Below are 19,915 nucleotides of genomic sequence, written 5' to 3'. Positions count from 1 at the left end.
TGCCATGACGAAACATTACGCTGAGGATCAATAGACGGACGATGTTGAGACGTAGGCTATGAGTGAGATATCCAGGCGATGATGTAGGGACACTGAGCACAGCCGCCCAAAACCTCCGCCTTCCAACGCCAGACCGGAGATCACCGTGCGGCTGGAGTCCACACTTCATGGACATGCATATATGACTAATGTGCGATCTGGTGAGTTACATCGCCGTCTCACATACAACCCCACATTTTGGAAGACTCGGCACTCGCAACAAGCCGCAATCGATGCATCATTCTCCCTGCCATCCCCAGGCTATGGCGATGTGCCAGATCTTGGATCTCTGGTCGCCCGTCGCACAGTCTCGAGCGCTTCAAATCCGCAACTTCACCTCCGCAACCTACCAGGAATTCAAAGCAAGAGATCAGAGAAGGGAACTTAGGAAGATGCAAAAATCCAAATCAGTGATACAGGAGCTCGAAGTCGCCAGATTGGGCCTCTGGTGTCAGATCGAGGTGTCGCGTGCGCAAAAACACAATCCTTGCCCAAAAGGTATTGCTGACACCGACGAATACTGAATCGGACGTGCACGAAAACATCTCACACAATAGATCCTATGGAGTCGAACCTTTGATGACAGTCCCTCACCAGCAGAGTACTAGCCAACACGCAGGTTGTCGACAATACGTCGAACCGTGAGAGTCTTCACTCAAACTCCTGCAATGCGGTTTCCGTCCACGTCCACAGTTCCTCGCCTAGCTTCTTGCTTTGCGTCCACTTTGTCGGCTTGCCTACTTCTCCAATAGGACGATAATATCCTCCGTTAGTAAAGGAGCTGCGAGGCACGGTCGCACCCCACAATGGGCTTTTGCAGCCGTCCTCGGGTTTCAAGACCTTGGAAGTAGTGTACACCAAAAGTCGATCCGCAAAGCCGAGTGAGTTCACCAGATCAGTGCCTACGACACCTGGATGGATTGCAACAAAGGAGACTTCCGGGTATCGTTCTGCAAGCTGCTGCGTGTAGAGGACATTGGCCAATTTGCTCTGGCCGTAGCGCCGCCATCTAGCTCCAAATCCGTAGTCTTGCGTAGTCTTCAGGTCTCGAAAGACGATGCCTCCCTCCGGTGCAAGGAACAGGCCCTCGGAGGTAAGCACAACGACTCGAGCATCACCGTGGGCCTGAGCTGTCGCCGTAAGCGTAGAGCGGAGGTGCTTCAGCAACAAGGCATGACCGAGATGATTCGTAGCCCATTGGATTTCATAGCCATCTTGACTTCGTCCTGGCGGGGTGGCCATAATGCCTGCGTTGCAGATCAAGAGATCCAGACTATCCCCGAGCATCGTCGCCAGCGTGGCAGTCGAAGCCTGGACATCGCTAAGCGATGCTAAGTCCATCTTGAGAAACTCTACCCGGACATTTGAATGTTGCTCGCGGAGCCTTTGGACGATAGAAGCACCACGGGCTTCGTTTCGGCCGGTAAAGACCACCAGAGAAGGGTTGAGGCCAGCGAGACGCTCGACCATCTGTAGGCCCAGACCGCTAGTCCCTGTGACATAGCATGAGTCCCTGTAATGACGGTTCGTGCGAGCGGGACTCGATCGAAAAACTTACCGCCGGTGACGACGATATGGCGACCTGTTTGATCGGGAAGTTTTGCGAGGTCGAAATCTTTCATAATGCCGGTATGATGGACAGCGTTTGTATCACTGTCGGGGAGCGAAGCGGAGAACAGAGCAGGATGTACAGCTGCTGACGATCGTGTGAAGCTGCGCAGTAACAATCAAGTCTTCGACAACTTTTCTATGTTCTCCCTCAGTCATATGAGGAATCTATTCCCTAGCTCACACGACGGTCGAGTGGAGTGATACCAAGTTTGTGATGTTGTGAGAGCGGGAAGAGATACATACTTAGCTACCTAGGAGGCTTTCAACACAATTTTGGCTGCAGCTGCATGCACGCCTCCTACGCCTCCTACGCCTCATACCCGTAGAATCCAGCTACTTATCGTCGCAAGTCTTCTTCATCCTGTTGACGATCTTGTTTGTTTTTGCTGTGCGGCTAAGCATACAAACACGAACAAATCTTATTTCGGAGGTAGTAGGTGTGCCACCTGTCGTCTCCGGGTCTTTTTCATCCTGTTGGCGATCCTATTGGGTTTTGCTGTGCGGCACAGCATTTGGCGTTGAACCCAGCGGGAACTCGTCACCATGTTATTGGCAAGATACCATGGAGGCCTCACAACAATGAACAGGAAAAGAGAACCCGGTGTAGAAGAAGGATCTTTTCATGTGCTCATCTTCTGCACGTGCCCGCAATATTCAGATATACTCATAAGTACATCCTGTATCCTCGCCACGACGAAATTCTACCCGATTTTCACGGACGTTGAAAGAACGGTGTGAAAGCATGTTCACCACGATGAGATGTCGTGCCGACGGTCCAATGAGCCAGCTTTCCACGAAGACCGCAGCGACCACAGCAGATGGGCGACGACGACTACCATTTACGACCATACATACATGCACGTCATGTACAGCTTGTCTGAAGGACGGCTGTCGGCTGATGATGCTCATCTTCGCGGTTCAAAGCCTGATGAGTTCAGTGCCGTCAACGGTCGAAGCTTTGCGAGACTCGGGCATTGTTGGAATCACACATCTGTGCGAGCTCGCGTTGGGTGAAATTCGTGATCAGATAGCTTCTTCCGTGACACTGCTCCAACTACGTCCGCTGTATCACATCATTCGACAACTTTGGAATGTGGTCCAAGAGGCGCAGCTGCAAATGCATAGGGATCTCTTCGAGAGGACTTGTAAGACTTTTAGCGAGATGTGGAATAGTGGGATCTCAGGAGCGGGAGCGATGGTGTGTGAAAGTAGGACGGACGAGATGATAGCCGATGGGCCGGGTTGTGTTTCCATAGATGATATTCATCGTGGAGCATCGATTGTTTTAGACACTTCTCGGCGTGTATGATCTCGTGAGAATTTTTCTTTCCCGTGTACTTTGTGATTCATCAATTGGTCCACGAGCTGGGTAGCGCACAATCTTGACAAGACACCACTCTGCTACAGTCTAAATTCTGCATGAGAGGGAATACAATTCATGTGAGTGTTGCAGGGAGCAAGACTTGCTTCCAACAATATCTATCCACGTCCGACCACATTGCTCGCATACCGACAACGGCGCGAAAGGGGTTCCTCAGAGAGAAGTGCAGCAGGTTGTCTGCGCATCACCTTCACCTCAAAGATCCCTCGCTCTGAGGATCCCACCTCACATGTCCCTCCAACTCTCCTATCCGAATGATACCGTTCCCAAGACCTCCCTCTCTATCTCCCCCTCTCTCTCTCACTCACACACACCTCACCTCGCTTTCCACCTCACCCTCCCTACCCACGCTGCCCACTTCACCACATCCTCCCTCTCCAGTAATCTCTCAATACTACTGAAATCCCTCGCGAGCTCCTCATTTGACGCAATCTTATGCACGTACGAGTGGCACGCGCGACACAACCACGCCACCTTCTGCACTTCCCACGCCGCGCACCAGCCACGTTTGACCGCTTTGGCGTGCATCTGCCGGGGTATCAGATGATGGTACGTCAGCGGGAGGTGTTCGCGGTCGCAGATCTCGCAGGCGGTGGTGCGGTTTGCGACCGTGGCAGGGTCATGTTCCGGCGGTTTCGTCGTCGTGCTGATGATGTAGTTGTGTAAGCATGTGCAGAGGAAGAGGCGGTAGGCGCTTTCCACTGCATCTTTGCCGTCGTCGTCATTGGTCAGGAGATTGTAGGATGTGAGGGAGTCGCGGATGCTCAGGGGTAGTGGCTTGAGGATGGTGTCGAGGATAGCGTCGTCCAGGGGGAGCGTGTACCGGACGGAGAGGGCGCTGTCGTTTTGCGTTCCTGCATATGAGAGTGTGCGTAAATCCTCCGGGAGGCTCGAGTGGATTTCTTGGGCCAGGTACTAGTGAGAAGGAAAATTGGCTCAGGCACTTTCGATCAATTTTCTATGTCGTTCGGCTCATCATTGAGATTGTGTTTTGTTGAGAAGAGTCGGGATGAAACGAAGGACTGCCGCTCCTCGATGCCCCGAATATCCGGAATCGAGGCTGAAACATGCACGCCATTCCTACACCCTCTCGACTCCATACGCAACGCCTCCAGCGCCTGACCAAACGAAGCCAGATATCCCGTTCGGTAAGAAATCCATCGATCGAGCCACAAACTCACCTCTGTGAAATCTCCCAATTCAGCAACATCGTTCTCGACCTCCGCTTCCGACGGCGCCGGCCTCTCCACGGGCTTGATTTCGTTCTTCCGACCTTTCGAGGTCCGCTTCTTGGTCGGTCGGGCATTGGTTGGGGTCAATTTCTCGATGATCATGGCTGACAGGCAATCCTTGAGGATGTCGTAATTGCCCGATGAGGAGGTGTCGCCATCGCCGTCGTCGTCGAGGTCATTGTTGTGACTGATCATTGCTCCCGGTCGGAGGCAGGAGTGGTGGAGAAGAGGAAACGAGAGGGAGAGAGAAACGTATATGCATGAACGCTTGGGATAGATGTTGATGCGCTGTACCCTGCGTGTTCTACTGAATTGGTACCTAGGTAGTGGCTGTTCGAGCCTCTCTCACGGTCAATGGCATCCAGGCAGCACGACGAAAATTGTTTCGTCATCATGAGAGAAAGACATTGGAGAAAAGCAGCGGGAGACATTCCCTTGCGCCCCTCCATGCTGGAGACTAAATTGCCAGTAGACCTCTCCTGGGAGATGTGACGGCGTCTGTGCCTCGGACGAAGATCATTATTACGACCCGGAACATGCATACATACATACAAACAGGTAATAGAATGCGGAGGTTGATGTTTACGTTCGTGAGCCTAACCACTCACTGGGCGGGCACTTCGACCATAATGACACGGACGAACAAAGAAGAATGCCCAGGTGTGCTTCACAGCTTGCAATCGTCCGAAGCTATAATGCGAAAGTTCTCCCAAGCTCAATGATAGGCCTTGCTATTTCCCTCTGGTATACACATGTCATGCGATCATACTACTGTCAAATCAAATGAACGCATTCTGGAAGGCAGGCATTCTAGATCTTTGGACACGGGACGGCCCGTTGGATCGAACGGCTGTGCTGGCTGGCGCTAATTTTGGACAACAGCCAAAATTCCAGGGCAGGCGACGCGACGTCATTGTTGATCTGTTTGCCGTTGCTACGGGCGACTGGGCGGCCCGCGCAAGGCTGGCTGGGAAAGTCACCACCCAGCACCCCAGCCATCCTAATACTCGGGCGAAAGACCACCAACCGTCTCGACTCACGAACACCCGATCCCAGCCTCACGAATTTCATTGCGAATAGCGTAGTTGCGTTTGGACTTTTTCGACACACTCGGCGGCGTCTACGACCAGAGAAGGAAAACACTCGCTTTGTTCTTCGTGTCTCCTCACGATCACTTCTAGCTAAGCATTTTTCTCTGCAATCCATACCTCCTTCCTCCCTCATTTCCCGAAAAGACATCATATCGTCGACGGTCTGACTTGGCAAAAGATCTTACTGCAGGGTCGCAAATTATCCCTTGAAAGACTTCCTCGAACCGGTTATCAACGCCTCGCTTGCAGTCGAACAAACCTCGCACGACATATATCATTGGCGACACAGATTACAACTCAGTATATCACCAATCCGTTGCGACTCGACGTCAATATACAGAATCTCGTCTTCGACAAACTACTAGACCTATCGCGAGGGTGTCTGTTCTGGCAGAAACCAAAAGACAATACTCTCTCCTCAACAGCGCACGCATCGCTTCGTGACGACCCAACAACCTCCCGGCCATAGTGCCGCTGGAGCAATCTTGACAACGACCAAGGGTACCACCCAAACCTCACATAGCTCGCCGCCGCGATGCCCAACATCAGATTCGCCGTCGGCCTGACGAAGCTGTTACCATTCCTGGGCTTCCACCATGTGTTAATGATATTCATCGCATTGGCGATCATCCTATTATGTGAGTGATGAATGCGGGGATCGCTCGAGAAACTACAATAGAGAGTATGAACTGACAGTTCTCCCCTCCCACAGCATTACTACTAGCAGGATGCTCCTCCTCCTCGCCCGCCATCCCCAACATCTTCCTAATATCCTTCTTCTATCAAATGTACGCGCCGAATTATGATCCCACGCAAGTCGACCCGGGCGTCAGCGCCGCCATTGCAAACATCGTCGGACGCGCTTCATTAGAAGTCCGAGTGGGATACTTCGGAATCTGCATCAACAACGACGGAGGAAGCTTCCTGTGTTCGAACAACGCGACGCTCCTCGCCGAGCAGCTGTCGATCGAAGAGGATCCCCTGAACCTCATCTACGTGGCGAACACGTTCAAGAACAGCGTCGTCTTCCCATACCTAATGTAAGTCCTCACAGCGCGAACAGCTGTCACACGACGCAACACAAGCTAATCATGATCCTCTCATAGAATCATCGCCATCATCCTGGCCTTCGTCACCTTCCTCCTCCTCGCGACCTTCCCAGGCTGGCACGAAGAGCACAACGCCTCCACCGGCAGCGACATCGACATCAAACCCTTTCCCTCCCGCGCAGTGATGCAAGTCGCCGTAGCACTCATCTTCATCTCCTCGATCTTCATCCTGGTGTCGGTGCTATGGCAGCACACAGCATCAGTCGCGGCAGCACAGGTCGCGGGAGATTTCGGGAACGGATCCGTACGGAGTGGAGTCGGCACCAGCGCGATGGTGTTGGGTTGGTTCAGCTTCGCGCTGTTCATCATCGTGACGATCGCGCTGATCGTCATGATTTTGAGCATCCAATTGTTGGACAAATTGACGGATGATGATTGAAGAGCACGGACGAGCATAGGATGATGATGATGATGGTCATGATGGAAATTGGGCACGAGAATGAGAAGATTGAGAACGATTGACGCTGAAAATGCGGGATCGTCATGATTATGATAATGTCGCGACGAGCGAGACCATTGGATGGGCGCCTTTTCATGGTGGCTATCATGCTAGGCTTCGCTATCCTCAACGTCGTCGCTCGAATGATCGAACGACACGCGACAGCAGGGGATTGCCAACCATGAAAAATTACGCTCCTCGCTCAAAGAAACGGAAAGGGAACAAACATGTATTAATGCTGGGAAGGGAAGGATTCTCAAGACCACGCACGTTGGAAAGAGCGCCGAGAAACACGAGTCGAAAGAAATACGAAATTGACCGACTCGACAACTCGACGGTCCGCGTGCATCATCATCATCTGCTTGGGAAAGAATGAAACATGGAGTCTTTTCTTGGGAAGCAAGTCTGAGCATTGAATTTTCGGGCGTTATTTTTTCGAAGAGACCACCGCTGCTCTTCCTGCGAGTCGGAGCTTGGGACGGTGATACCTTCTTGAATTGTCGTTCGATGAAATGTGTTTGGGGTTGATCCTGCTGATGTGGGGATCTTTTGGGGATGGGATGGGAACATAGATAGACTCTCTCTTCTACACGAGGAGAAAGGCAATTTTGATGCATTTTATGGTCATCTTTTGGAGTTTCCTACCTGTTTCTCCATTTCGTTTGGTTAATTGAACAGTGCTTTTGTGTGATAATAGAGGCGTATTTCGTGTGATCGCAAGACTGGACCGTCATGTTCATTCACCTGGCCTTGAAGAATTATTACGCGGAAAATGGTAGCTGGCCTTCGGTTCTTTCGGTTCGCATGATGATATTCTCATATTTCGCGGCCTTCATTTCACATCATTAAAGATCTCGTCTACACAGTTCTTCCTCCATAAATCATAGCTCCTCATGAGAAGTGATCTTGTCCTCTTCACCCGCACTCAAATCCACCTCTTCCACAACCGGCTCCTCCTTCCCAGCAGCGCGTCCTCCCTCGGCCTTCGTCTTCTCCGCGTCCTCCGCCTCACGCTCCGCCCGATCACGACGGATCTGCGCCTTGATGTGATCCGGCATGCCTTTAGGGAATCCCTCCTCATCGTCGTCCTCGCCCACAACCTTGCCATCCTTCCCGATGGGTTTCCCCCCGAAGTGTTTCGCCGCCGCCTTCAGGCCCGTGTCCAATCCCAGATTGCCCATCAGCGCATCCATCTTCCCGCCGAGGAAGGGCTTCTTCTTCTTCGCGGCCTCGCAGATCGCCGGGGGTGCGGGGGTGTTCTTCTCATCGAGGACCACGGTTCCGACGGCCGGGTATTTGTCGCTGCCGGCGAAGAAATTCACCCATTTGGCCAGCGCCGCGTCGAGGTTCTTCTGCGCCGTGATGGGATCCTCCGCGCGGCGTTTGGCCTTCTCGCTGTCGGTCACGCTGCCTAGCCGTTCCATGGCGCGCTTCGCGAGGGTTTTCATCGTCTCCGGTGGGAATTTGAAGTTCTCGTTGGAAGACGCCGGGTCCCAGCGGCCGAAGTGTACATCCTCGAGTTGCTCGTCGAGATAGCTCGGCGTGTAGAGCGTCTCGAGCAGGCCGTCGAGTCGCCAGGTTAGCTGGTCAGGCGAGTCCCAGCATTCGGTCAGCCAGGCGCGCGTGGCGTCGCGGCCGACGAAGTGGTGATAGTGCCCACCTGGGCCGTAGAAGGAGGGTGAGATGGAGACGTCATAGACAGTGCCGTTGATGGCGAGGTAGATTGGGGTTTCGGGCTCGCTGCCGTCGAAGGCGCGGAGTTCGGCTTCGGTGAAGGTCTTCGAGGGGATCTCTGCAGCGGCGGCGCCGAAGAGTGGTGCGCCTTCGGCCCGGTTGAGGGTGCGGTCGATGATGGGGAACTTCTGGTTCACCCAGCTTGCGAAGGGTCCGCCGTTGGCATTATCGGATTTGTAGAAGATCAGGCTACCCACGACGATGCTAAAGAGAACAAAGAGGCCCGCGAGGACGACTGGGTTGGGCTCTACGTCGAGCGGAGGCCGTGGATCAATGTCTTTGCGGTTCTTTTTGTCGTCTCTCTCGACAATGGCTGATGCCGCTTCCGCTACCTTCGCCGCCGGCTTGCGTTCACGTAGTTCCGACATTGTAACAATGTGAAGAGATGAAGCCCGTGATGTGTAACCTTCGAGGAAAGGGTCGCTCATGGAACACGAGGGAACAGGGGAGTATATATTCTTCAGATTTCCACACCAAACACAAGAAAATGACACCTATGAGATAATTTGAGAGCTACCAAAGCACGATTTCACCACTTGCGGTGCGTCTAGACCAGTTTTCTGTACGGTATGATATAATGTAGTGGGTATGTGATGATTTATTACTACTACAGGATTATCAGCCATTCGCGATTGGAGGGGCGATGATCGCATTTCGGGCGCAGGGAAAGCCGTCACTAATCGCCAGCACGCAATTCGTCGGTGGCACTGCGCGATAACGCCGGCTTAGAATTGTCAGGCTGTTTGTTAGGCCGTGTGATTCACCTTGCAGCGCCTTTGCTTTGGTTACCTAGCTAGGGAAGCCAAGATGGACCCTGGAAGATCGTTCTTCAGGTGGGGTGCATACATTGGCACGTATTGGTATTCCTTGCTGTCTTCTCTTATCCGCTCACCACATTTTCTCGAGGTTGTGACTCAAAGATCTCATGCAGAGCGCATTCATCACATTCGCCAACATGAGTCATTCGAGCCTTGATAGATCGAGAGCAGCTTCCTTCAATCCACCATAAGATGTGGAACAAATCTTTCATGAAAGTCTTCTCGACTTCCAGCCATGCTAGCAGAATATGAAGCAAGAAACATAATGGCCTCCCTCGAGATGCAATCGACATCTGCTCCTCTCAGCACAACCCACGACGCTTCTTCAGATGGAAGACAATTCGATATATCCGGTCCGCGGTTAGCATTGGTCTTGGGAAGCTTATGGCTAGGCGGCTTGTTCGTTGCTTTAGGTGAGGTTGAATTGTCTTCAGATTTCTGAGCACGAGACAAGTGGAAATACTCATGCGAGGACGTCCAGACGAAACCATGATAGCAACCATTTCCGTGCCGATTGCAAATTCTCTGAACGCATTCGACAGCTTCTCATGGATCACGACCACCTACCTTCTTGGTAGCACGATTGCTCAGGCCATGAGCGGTCATCTCACAGACATTATCGGACGACGCAAAGGTCTCGCCGTTTGCTATTTCGCATTTGTGCTGGGCACCCTCTTTTGTGGACTTTCGCACAACCTCTCGTTATTTTTGGCTGGTCGCATCTTGCAAGGCATGGGAGGTGGAGCGGTTAGCTCCATCACGGCTTTTGTCGAGACCGACCTCATTCCTATGCAGCGACGACCATTGATTGAAGGTATTGGCAACATCTGCTATGGCGTCATGATGGCTCTCGGAGGTGTATATGGAGCTGGAATCGACCGACTTATTGGCTGGAAGTGGGCATTCCTGATCCAGGTCCCCATCATGATCATTGATGGAGCTGTGGTATTTTTCGTGGTCAAGATCTCGGACGAGAAGAGGATCAAACACAAAGACCAACACGTCGATCTCCTTGGGATTCTCTCTCTTCTGGGTTCCCTCGCACTTCTCGAATTTGGCTTGAACAACGGGAGTATCGAGCTAGATTGGTCGCAACCTACTATCATCGCACCGCTCTGCGTTGCTGGTATCGCTTTCATCGCTTTCCTTCGCTGGGAGCTCAAGCACGCTCGCAACCCTGTGGTCCCTGTAAAAGCGATCGCCGGCCGCAGTGTGGGTTCAATCCAACTATCCGCTTTCCTCTCTACAGGTGCGTACACGGGATGCCTTTTCTACGTGTCGCTATATCTGCAGATCCTTGGTCTATCAAGCGTGGAGTCGAGTCTTCGCCTGATACCCTTGGCACTCCTGTTCGGAATTTCGTCGATTGCAACTGGATACGTCGTTCAGCTCACCCATCGCTACTGGCACCTCAATATTGCCCTCGGAATTGTCAACGCTGTAGCGTACGGCCTGATGTGTACCCTACATCACGGATCCCCTTCTTGGCAACCATATCTCTTCCTCGGACTGTTGGGCGTCGGTTTTGGCGGTTCGTTTGTGACCAACCTCATGGGGGTCTTGGTCTCCATCCCAGACAACATTCAAGCCGTGGTACAAAGTGCACAATGGGCAATCCGCTCTCTCGGAATTGCGGTCACCTTAACAACTTCTTCTGTCCTCTTCCAAGCCATCTCGAGAACACAACTCCAACAGAAACTCGGTGATAGTGATATTGTAGCTCAGTTCGGGAACAGTATTGCCTTGGACACTGCTGCATTTCATCAATCCAGCTTTGAGGTCCAACAAGTCGTGCTGGAATCATACGGCCTTGCGATCTCCGGTGTGTTCTATTACCTGCTGGCACAGTCAATCCTGGCTGTGCTGGTTAGTGTTTTGATCATAGATGAAAAGGTCAAGGATGATTGAGCTGCAAATTTCAAGATAGTCGCTTTGAGAGAACTTTTGATTGTTCGAAAAATCTATAGCATTAAAGAGCAATATTCAAGAAAGACAAATGCACGCTGAAGAGCCATCAAAATGCACAACAAGAGGACACCGCTCGTCTCAGAGAGTGGGCAAGGTCACAAATAGACCTCGAAAAATGCAAGAGGACCCCAATCCAATCACCAACTTCCTCACTTCTTCTTGTCAGGGTACCCACAAGTCAGAGTATTGTCATCAACAATCCGACAAACCGACTTGCTCTCCCCATCCTGCACCAACTCAATCATCGTCGACCCCATCAACCCATCGACCTTCTTCTGCAGCCCGGCATGCGTATACGCCGCATCCACAAACGTGACGTCCTCAAACCACGCGAACGGCTCCAACCCGCCGCTCGCCAAGAAGTCCTCCACGATCCACTCGGCATTGGTCTCGCACAAGCCGACCTCGGGCCCGTCGAAGTGGTGCACGACCTTGTCGCCGTTCGTCTCGTTGGTGATCCACGCGGTCCCTGCTGTGCCGTTGGTCCCGAGGTCCACGGCCACCTTCATCGTGATGTTGTCGCCCGGCCGCACGTCGATGTTCTCGAATTGCGTCGAGTAGTGCGGGAGCCATTCGAACCAGGCGGTGTAGCGGGGCTTGCCGCCCTTGATGATCCAGTCGATTCCGGTCTGGAGAATGGTCGTTTGGCATGAAGCGCCTGTGGAAAGTCAGCATTTGGCTCCTCTCTCTCCCCCTCATATGGAAACGTCAGATAGCACGACGATTGCCCAAACTTACCATCGATGCCGACCCATGCGGAGCCGCCGTATTCGATTTCGTCTTTGCCACCTTTGGGAAGGGCGACGTGTGGGAAGTTTATCGTGGCGTGGACTTCAGTGATCTGTGTCGAGGTCTGGTATGCACCCTATCATTCGAATACAAGTCAGCCCGAATTCCGAACCAATCCCGCCAAACTCTTGCACTGCTCCCGAAGATCTTCCTCCTCTCGTCCGTTCCGAATGATGCCTTTCTCCACTCCACCCCTAACGGAAAAAGATGCTCCAATCCTCAAAGACTCACCGACCAATTCTTCGAGATTGCCTTCGTCTCGCCCTGGGCCACGCCCATGGTGTCCTCCATACTCGTCGCATTCTCCGCCAAGGGCGGCGAGGTCGCAAAAGCCTCCGGTTTCTCCGCACCGGCCTGTTCGATGGTAGTGCTGCTGTCGTCTTGTCTCCGGGCGGCCCATCGACTGATCAAGCGTGGTTGACGGGTGGAAACGCTCGCGTGGACGACGCTCGAGGACACGAGGGCCATGATGATGGCTGCGGGGAACTTCATGGTTGCGGTGTTTGGTTGGTCGTCGATGGTTTGTTTGGATTCGGACGGTGGGAGCGGGTGTACTTCGTTTGACGGGAATCAAAACTTCTTTTAACGGCTGTGGGGAGGGATGATGGCCAGGGTATAGGTCACAGGCGGTGTGCGGATTGCTTTCTTGTTCGATGGGTGATCCTGCACGATGAGGAAATGGTGCAGCGGTTGTGCAACGGACAAGGGATCCTGGGTTTATTCTCGTGTCCCTTCAAATGCAGGTTGGATGTGAGACCTTGGGTCCGGGAAACGGTGATCGGGTGATCTTCGTTCTGTATTACTATTAAAAGATTTCTTCGAAGGTCGATCGAATGGTCGAATACGATGCAGAAAAACGAATGACGTGAAGTTTATGCAGGAAAAGCGAAAAAAGAAACGAGCGGAAACGAATGACGGCTCTGGTGGTTGGTGAGAGATCCGATTCCCTGAGCTGTGAGGATGTCGAACAACGTTTCGCGCGTGGTGTCCGGCGGAACAAACAACGACAAAGACAGAGAGGAGACCGAGTCTCAAACCCACCGCTCTGAGGGAGAAGAGGAGAAAGAACACGGATCAATACTGTAGACAAAATTCACACGCACGAATATCTGGAGCAAACTGCAACGGCAAGTCTAGAACATGGATCCTCCAAAAAAGATTAAAGCTTTACAAATTCCCACGCCTGTGGCTCAATTCCCCAACATCATCATCGACCTCCTCATCACCATCACGCCGATCCCCTCTCCAGAGACCATCCGGAAGAAGATGGACACCATGCGAGACCCACACCGCACAGTGCAGCGGGAGTCCCTTTTCCAAACCCAAATCTGATCCCTCTTCCGAACCTGTGCGTCCGAAGATTCTCAGCATCATTGAAATCTGAACAGAGTTTCGGGGACAGGACCATGAAGCTCGATAGGCATTGGTACGCATTGCCTACAAGCAACGGATGGAGCGCGCGCGCCTTTTAGCAATAACGGTCGTTAGTGGAGATCGGGGAATGGGAAGCTTTGGTGGGCGGGAGATGAGGTTGGCGGTAGGCAGGGGGATGTCCTTTCGTTCGGAGCGTTCGAGACTTTCATTGTTGTTTTCTGATAGCTCATTTGGTGGAGCGGAGGGGAGTGGATTCTGGCATTTATGATTCATCGTGATTATAGTTTTAGTTTGTTATCCAATTAATGTTATGGATGTACATGGAGAAGTAAACAACATGTTTACGGGCTGTCCGTTGCTGGTGATATCCGTAGTTGGGGGAGTCGCGGCGTTGGCGGGCACAGAGGAGGTTAGAGCTTGGAGGTATTGGCACAACCTTCTGCACCTGCACAGGGTCAGATTGGACGATAGGCATGGCTGGGTTGTTTGATGGGACAAATATTTGATAGACAGACAAACATCATCTCCGCATGTGTGTGATTCTTTGTCTCATCCTCGTCAGCAAGAACAGAGTGTTCGGGGACAAAGAAATGATGTTCTGGTTCTCCCGCCATCGTCTCACGGGTTTCCGAACAGGGAAACGGGGGCCGACGATCCTCGCGTGGTGAGGTTTCGACGCTCAATTCGGTCAAATGTGAAATTGACATGGCCCGGCCGGGAGGACTGCCGAATCAAAGCCACATTGGCACTACGTTTTCTGAGCTACAATGGAACAGACTAGTCATGGGTAATTGTCGATCATTCTACTGTGGCTACCCAATCGTGGGTTCCAGAGGTGCCTGCAATGAATTCAATTCGGATCCACATGATGTTCTCAAAAGTCACGTCGAGGCAGCAATACTTAACAAAACAGACCTGCACGTCTCTGTTCTACCATATTTTATTCGAAGAAACCCGACAGGTAGATGGTTGGTGTGTCTCATCATCAGACGGATTTCCCGACGCTTTGGCACAGATCTGCACCAAACGAAGTCCGTCCGGCTCAAGGGCTGGGGACCATACCGAGACATTGTCCCCTCATCACCGGAAATTCACACAAATGAAACATGCATTCTCCTCTCATTCTATTCTTATCTCATGATCTGCATCCCAGCAGCGAGCTCGAGGGTCTTCTCATGACATGTCGATATGCGAGAACAACAACTCGTTCACTTCCAATTGACCGCCACAGAGAAGTTTACCAACATACACGTGCCTGCGAATGACAAATTGGGATGCTTCTGCTAGCAGCGAAAGGACTGAGATATTTAAACTTCAGCCACGATGGAAATGAGATCCGGAGTTCGTTAGGAGGAAGCAGTCCAAACTTTAAAGGCTGGACAAATTGGCGTTTGCCCCTTGTTGGTGCGGCGTTGCGCTGGGCGCTGGCTAATGGTCAACGGCTGTCGGGCGTTGTTGCTGTTGTTGTTTGGGGAGGGAGAGACGGAATCAACTTCGTCCGTTCCGGAAGGGAGTTTGGATTGACGGCGAGAAGTATACGCTGCTTGTCGACAAACAATAATCTACAAGACGACTCTCTGATAAAGGATGCCGAGGACATAGATAGCAAAGCGTCACACATTGATGGCCCGACGTTGTTGACATCGGCAAAAATGTCCCGTAGGCACGTGAGTATCCAGGCGGCACATTCTCGCCGGTCCGGGCCCGACCCTCGGCCGAGCCTTCGGATGCGAGGTTCGTCGAGACATCACATGATCAACAAGCGATGCCACCGCAGACTCTCATGCGGAATTACAGTAAAAGACCTATATCCATTGATGAAAAATGCGTTCCACGTACACTTGCTTTCTAAGCACGTTGTGGAGCATCGGGATCAAGAACGTACCGAACAGTCACTTCGAAATGCCCAAGCCATGCCCAGGAATGGAAGACAGAGGCATGAAAGCAGAAGACTGTAGGTGTGTCCCACTTCGCTCGCTGCAAGAGAGCAATCCAAGCGGAGGAGGCTACTCAGCCTGAGCCATGAGTCGTGCAGCCTCAAAGTCCTCCGTAACACTCGTGCTTCCTCCTGTACCTTTTACTTTATAACGTGATCCTCCCATCATGAGACCATCGTTGAAATCACGTGACTTATCTGCGATCATGACAAAATCTAACCCGGCCAAAACCCGCCGGTCGATGACATCACACGATGCGACTACGGTCGACATCTTCAAACGCTCTTTGTCCTCGTCTGAAAGTCCTCATGGAGAAACTTCGAGCATGTTTGCCTGAAAGGTTGGATCTCTGTGATATGGCACGTGAAATACACATAAGAGAGAAATGTCTCAAGTCAAAGCATCTGTATGAGCGCTCAATAGACCACAAGGTGAAGTCGTGCGCGTCCTTCCCTTTCGTCATGCAGCTGGAGTGCTGAGCCACATGCAAAGCAACTACGTAACTCCACCGTGTAAATCCGATCACCGCTCACTACCGCCGGCCAAAATTGTCCGTACGTCTAATGGTAATGACTACTTCCAACGATCAATGAAGATTTTCGTTGCGATGCATATATATGTATTTGCTAGTTCGCTCGTCGATGGGAAATATCCTGACACACTCACCTCGACTTGAACAGCCATACCACACCAAGAACCTCCCAACATTACAGCTCAGCTCAACAGATACCTCCCGTCCCACACATTGTTACCCACGATGACTCAACTTTCAGTTCTCGTCGTTGGCGGCGGAGTCGCAGGCTCGGTCGTAGCCTACTGGCTTGGAAAAGGCGGCGCTCAAGTTACCGTGATTGAACGATCATCCGCTTCTTTGGAGGCCGGTCAGGGCATCGACGTCGAAGGTGTGCCGCGCGAGATCGTGCGCCGCATGGGCGCCGTCGACGAGATGAAGGCCCGATCAACAGGCGAGCCAGGAATCGCCTGTCTCGACGATGACGGCAAGCCCCTCGCCTTCATCCCGGGCCTGCTCACCTCCGACATTGAGATCATGCGCGGCGACCTTACCGACATCCTTGCTACTGCCGCGAAGCGATGGGACAACGTCACCTTCCAATATAACCGCAGCGTAACAACCCTTGAGCAGCGCACTGGTGTCGACGGCGGCGTCTTCGTGACCTTCAACGACGATTCCAAGGCCCGTTTCGATGTCATCGTCGGCGCCGACGGTCTCCGCAGCAAGACTCGTGAGATGATCTTCGGCCCAACCATCAGCCATAACGCCATCAAACCCCTCGATTTGTATTCCGCCTTCTTCAGCATCCCAGCAGAGGAGCACGATGCCAAACATTCCACCCTCCAGAGCGTAATAGGCCGACGGTCGACGCTCATCCGCCCAGTCAACAAGGATCGTTCGAGCGCATACATGTCGTTCATCAACAAAGACCCGGCCTTCATCGCCGCCTTCCAGCAGACCAACCGCGAATCCGGCGCAGAGCGAATCCAAGCACAAAAAGATTTAATCCTCAAATCACTGCCCGCTGACATCGCAACTGGTCAAGTCCCACGCATCCTCGAGGGCCTCCGCACCACCCAGAATTTCTACTTCGACCGCATCGCCCAAGTCAAGCTCTCCAGCTGGTCCCGCGGCCGTGGCGTGCTCGTTGGCGACGCCGGCTATGCCCCTGGTCCGATCACCGGCGAAGGCACAAACCTTGCCATCGTGGGCGCATACGTGTTAGCCGGAGAAATCACCCGCCACGTCCTCACTTCGTCCGGCCAGGATGAAAAGCAACCTGCTCCGCTCGACGACTCCATCACTGCAGCCTTCACCAGCTACGAATCTCTCTTCCGGGACTACGTCACCTCGTCGCAACAGATCCCGGGCGCAGGTCGAATGCCGGATTTCCTGCACCCGACCGGCCGCTGGGGAATCTGGACCCTGCGCTTGGTATTTCGCTTCTTCGCAGCGAGCCGGCTCTACAAGCTTGTCGGGTGGAAGAGCCTTGAGGATGCACGCGACAAGGAGAAGCTGCCGGAATGGATGCCGGTCTATGAGAAGTTTGTGTGAAAAAATATAGAAAAAAGTGATCCATCGGTACCGAGTCCCGTTAAGATATAGAATAGGTCGTTTAGAAGATAGAACCCCGTATGATAATGTTAGCAAGCTAAGTTCTGTCCTCACTTCGCTATACTACTCGTTGCGATCTTGAATCCTCCCCTCGCGAATCTCTGGAAGACCTGTTGGGGATCATACTTCCCGCTCACTTCGCGGAGCTTCTGCGCGTTGGTCGGGCCATACGAAGCGAGCGGATCTTGCGACCCGTCTGCATAGTTCAGATACTCCCACTCCTGATTGCCTCCCGGGATCGTCGCAGCGAACTCCCGTACGCGCTGTACCCAGCCTTGCGCTTCCTCGTATGCGAACTTCTCCTGCTCGGGAGTGCGCACCATGATGGCCGCCAGCCACATGAGGGCATTCTCGCTTTGCCGCTCCAGCCCCAGCACATTTCCGCCGCCGCCGGACTCGATCGCCTGTTGCGCAAAGATTGCTGGCAGCGGCTGGAATAGGCATTGCGTGATGAAATCTCCACCTAGAATTCGCACTTTCAGGCGTCCGACGAGTCCCTCGTGCTCGTGGACCGCGTGGGACACGATGCGGGTGTCGTTGAGGAAATCTGCCGTGAACCATGTGTTGCTGAGGTGCAGGATCAGTTCAGTCTCGAGGCGATCGATATCTTGTGGAAGATGTGGGAGAAGTATCATACTAATAGCCTGTGGGTAAATTATATTCCGCCGCCATCTCCGTGATGGATATTTGCTTGTAAGTCGTAGCAACTCCGGGCAGTGTCGGCCATTCAGGATAGGAAGGTGCGCGAGGGATCCCCGCGACTTGGGCATACATGGCTACGACTACCACATCTTTGAAGTTCGACTGCAGAACATCGTTTGCAGACCAACGTGGAACAGGGTCCTCGAACGAACTAGAGCGTGTATTTAGCCGAAGGTGATGCATCAGCCCATGCTCAGGTGTTGCTCCTTACCCATGTACGTGTATAAGGTCAAGAGGTTGCTGTCTACATCATCGACGACGATGTCGTTGAAGCGAGGAAGCGCTTCTGCCGCCTGCGCGGAGACCAGCTTCGGGAAGATCGCCAGCCCGCCCCAAACCTCATCGTTCTCGATTGCCCTGAGGGTGAAGTTGGTCACGATCCCGAAATTGCTTGAACCCCCCTTCAATGCAATGAAAAGGTCTACGGTTTTGATCGGAATCCGCAGTGATTATGCTGCCGTCCGCAAGCACCGTTTCATACGCCAACACGTTGTCACAGGCACAGCCAAGTCTTGCCGTGAGGAATGTATTGCCACCGCCCAACAGCATCCCGGCAAAACCCACCCCGCCTTCTCTTCCGCCGGCCACGACCCGTTCGTGTGGTCGCAACTCGGCATACACATCGCGCCAACGACCTGCAGGGCCGACGTCGACAGTCTCCGATTCCGGCTTGTAGCGGGTCCACTTCATCAATCCGAGGTCGATGGTGACCCCATTGTCGATGTTGTTCGCCCCGGGATACTGCGTGTGGCCACCGCTACGGATCGCAAATTGCTGCCCGGCAGATGCGAGCGCTTTGACAGCCTGGGCGACCCTGGCCGTGGCGAACCAAAAACTCACATAGCGAGCATAGAATTATAGATCTTTTCAGAGGAGGAGACGAACTTCAAGACCTGCCGCTTTCAAAGTATCGAGTCCGCTTGCGGGATGTGGTGGAAGCCCTGGCGCCATGACAAAATGAAGCACGTTCAGAACCAAGGGTAGAGACAGCTGAAGAATACGCGATCACACCGATCATGCGAAGAAGAACCGCCTTCGCCAGCTCGATTTGCGATGCTTACAACCATGCTCCGCTCCAGGTCACTCCTGCAGAAATGGGTCGTAATAATGGCGGTAGTGATGACAGCTCAAGAACATCACAGCACACCAGGTCCCTCGCCGCCTCGCACCATTTTGCAGGGTTCAGGAAGTTCTGTGCCCCGGAACAGATAAGCTCGTAAGCATGCATATGCGCTAGGCCCGCGCAAAGGGCGCTAATGCAAGCATGACAGGAACGGCTGCCGATCGAAGCTTAAGTCGATATTATTCCGGGCCATCTAGCTTTCGGCACGCTCAAAGGGCAGTAACCACGCCCCAGCCGGCACGGGATCCAGAAAGCGATCTTGTGCGAACGATTCGTGTAGCCTCCATGAGATTTGACACTCGTTGACTTTCCAACACTATCAGGTCTATCCACGCGGAAAATCCAAGACAGACGTTGAAGCCAGTCCGTACCTACTCAATCACACATTCGCGCTGACACACAGTTTAATTAGTTGCCCGCGCCAGGAGATGGCATTTCGG

General features: G+C 52.9%; 10 protein-coding genes across 10 annotated transcripts; 4 read left to right on the top strand and 6 right to left on the bottom strand.

The window, feature by feature from the left end:
* The first annotated feature begins 25 nt into the window (after positions 1–25).
* On the top strand, positions 26–752 carry K489DRAFT_143218 (uncharacterized protein). The gene has a single exon (XM_033599156.1). It carries the CDS (start codon positions 189–191, stop codon positions 561–563), a length of 375 nt encoding a protein of 124 aa, XP_033461887.1. The 5' UTR covers positions 26–188; the 3' UTR covers positions 564–752.
* Positions 234–1,996, bottom strand: K489DRAFT_377374 (dehydrogenase with different specificitie). The gene is made up of 2 exons (XM_033604140.1): positions 1,598–1,996; positions 234–1,532 (listed from the first exon to the last, which is right to left on the bottom strand). Exons 1-2 carry the CDS (start codon positions 1,659–1,661, stop codon positions 691–693), a joined length of 906 nt encoding a protein of 301 aa, XP_033461886.1. The 5' UTR covers positions 1,662–1,996; the 3' UTR covers positions 234–690.
* A 1,350-nt stretch (positions 1,997–3,346) lies between these two features.
* Positions 3,347–4,862, bottom strand: K489DRAFT_351819 (uncharacterized protein; the record flags this gene model as incomplete). Its single annotated transcript, XM_033602456.1, has 2 exons — positions 4,213–4,862; positions 3,347–3,946 (listed from the first exon to the last, which is right to left on the bottom strand). Exons 1-2 carry the CDS (start codon positions 4,456–4,458, stop codon positions 3,347–3,349), a joined length of 846 nt encoding a protein of 281 aa, XP_033461885.1. The 5' UTR covers positions 4,459–4,862.
* A 1,027-nt stretch (positions 4,863–5,889) lies between these two features.
* On the top strand, positions 5,890–6,842 carry K489DRAFT_314334 (membrane fusion mating protein FIG1; the record flags this gene model as incomplete). The annotated part of the gene is made up of 3 exons (XM_033601000.1): positions 5,890–5,992; positions 6,067–6,394; positions 6,461–6,842. The coding sequence occupies 3 exons, from the start codon at positions 5,890–5,892 to the stop codon at positions 6,840–6,842; spliced, it is 813 nt and encodes a 270-aa protein (XP_033461884.1).
* Positions 6,843–6,927: 85 nt separating this feature from the next.
* K489DRAFT_143166 (uncharacterized protein) lies at positions 6,928–7,583 on the bottom strand. Its single transcript, XM_033599155.1, has one exon. The coding sequence runs from the start codon at positions 7,517–7,519 to the stop codon at positions 7,013–7,015; it is 507 nt and encodes a 168-aa protein (XP_033461883.1). The 5' UTR covers positions 7,520–7,583; the 3' UTR covers positions 6,928–7,012.
* Positions 7,584–7,667: 84 nt separating this feature from the next.
* Positions 7,668–9,138, bottom strand: K489DRAFT_377371 (uncharacterized protein). The gene has a single exon (XM_033604139.1). It carries the CDS (start codon positions 9,002–9,004, stop codon positions 7,784–7,786), a length of 1,221 nt encoding a protein of 406 aa, XP_033461882.1. The 5' UTR covers positions 9,005–9,138; the 3' UTR covers positions 7,668–7,783.
* Positions 9,139–9,776: 638 nt separating this feature from the next.
* Positions 9,777–11,131, top strand: K489DRAFT_294958 (MFS general substrate transporter; the record flags this gene model as incomplete). Its single annotated transcript, XM_033600286.1, has 2 exons — positions 9,777–9,867; positions 9,936–11,131. Coding segments are annotated over 2 exons (1,287 nt in total), but the record flags the coding sequence as incomplete, so codon positions are not given.
* A 440-nt stretch (positions 11,132–11,571) lies between these two features.
* Positions 11,572–12,287, bottom strand: K489DRAFT_315386 (concanavalin A-like lectin/glucanase; the record flags this gene model as incomplete). Its single annotated transcript, XM_033601087.1, has 2 exons — positions 11,572–12,080; positions 12,161–12,287. Coding segments are annotated over 2 exons (636 nt in total), but the record flags the coding sequence as incomplete, so codon positions are not given.
* Positions 12,288–16,038: 3,751 nt separating this feature from the next.
* Positions 16,039–17,698, top strand: K489DRAFT_377368 (FAD/NAD(P)-binding domain-containing protein). The gene has a single exon (XM_033604138.1). The coding sequence runs from the start codon at positions 16,280–16,282 to the stop codon at positions 17,588–17,590; it is 1,311 nt and encodes a 436-aa protein (XP_033461879.1). The 5' UTR covers positions 16,039–16,279; the 3' UTR covers positions 17,591–17,698.
* Positions 17,699–17,700: 2 nt separating this feature from the next.
* Positions 17,701–19,303, bottom strand: K489DRAFT_392884 (FAD-binding domain-containing protein; the record flags this gene model as incomplete). The annotated part of the gene is made up of 5 exons (XM_033606755.1): positions 17,701–18,217; positions 18,288–18,441; positions 18,564–18,753; positions 18,824–19,156; positions 19,238–19,303. The coding sequence occupies 5 exons, from the start codon at positions 19,301–19,303 to the stop codon at positions 17,701–17,703; spliced, it is 1,260 nt and encodes a 419-aa protein (XP_033461878.1).
* Between the last annotated feature and the right edge of the window lie 612 nt (positions 19,304–19,915).

This window comes from Dissoconium aciculare (genome assembly GCF_010015565.1).
Source record: "Dissoconium aciculare CBS 342.82 unplaced genomic scaffold K489scaffold_3, whole genome shotgun sequence".
NCBI lineage: Eukaryota > Fungi > Ascomycota > Dothideomycetes > Mycosphaerellales > Dissoconiaceae > Dissoconium > Dissoconium aciculare.
Note: the sequence above shows the minus strand (reverse complement) of the source record. Positions and strands in the feature narration are given on the sequence as shown.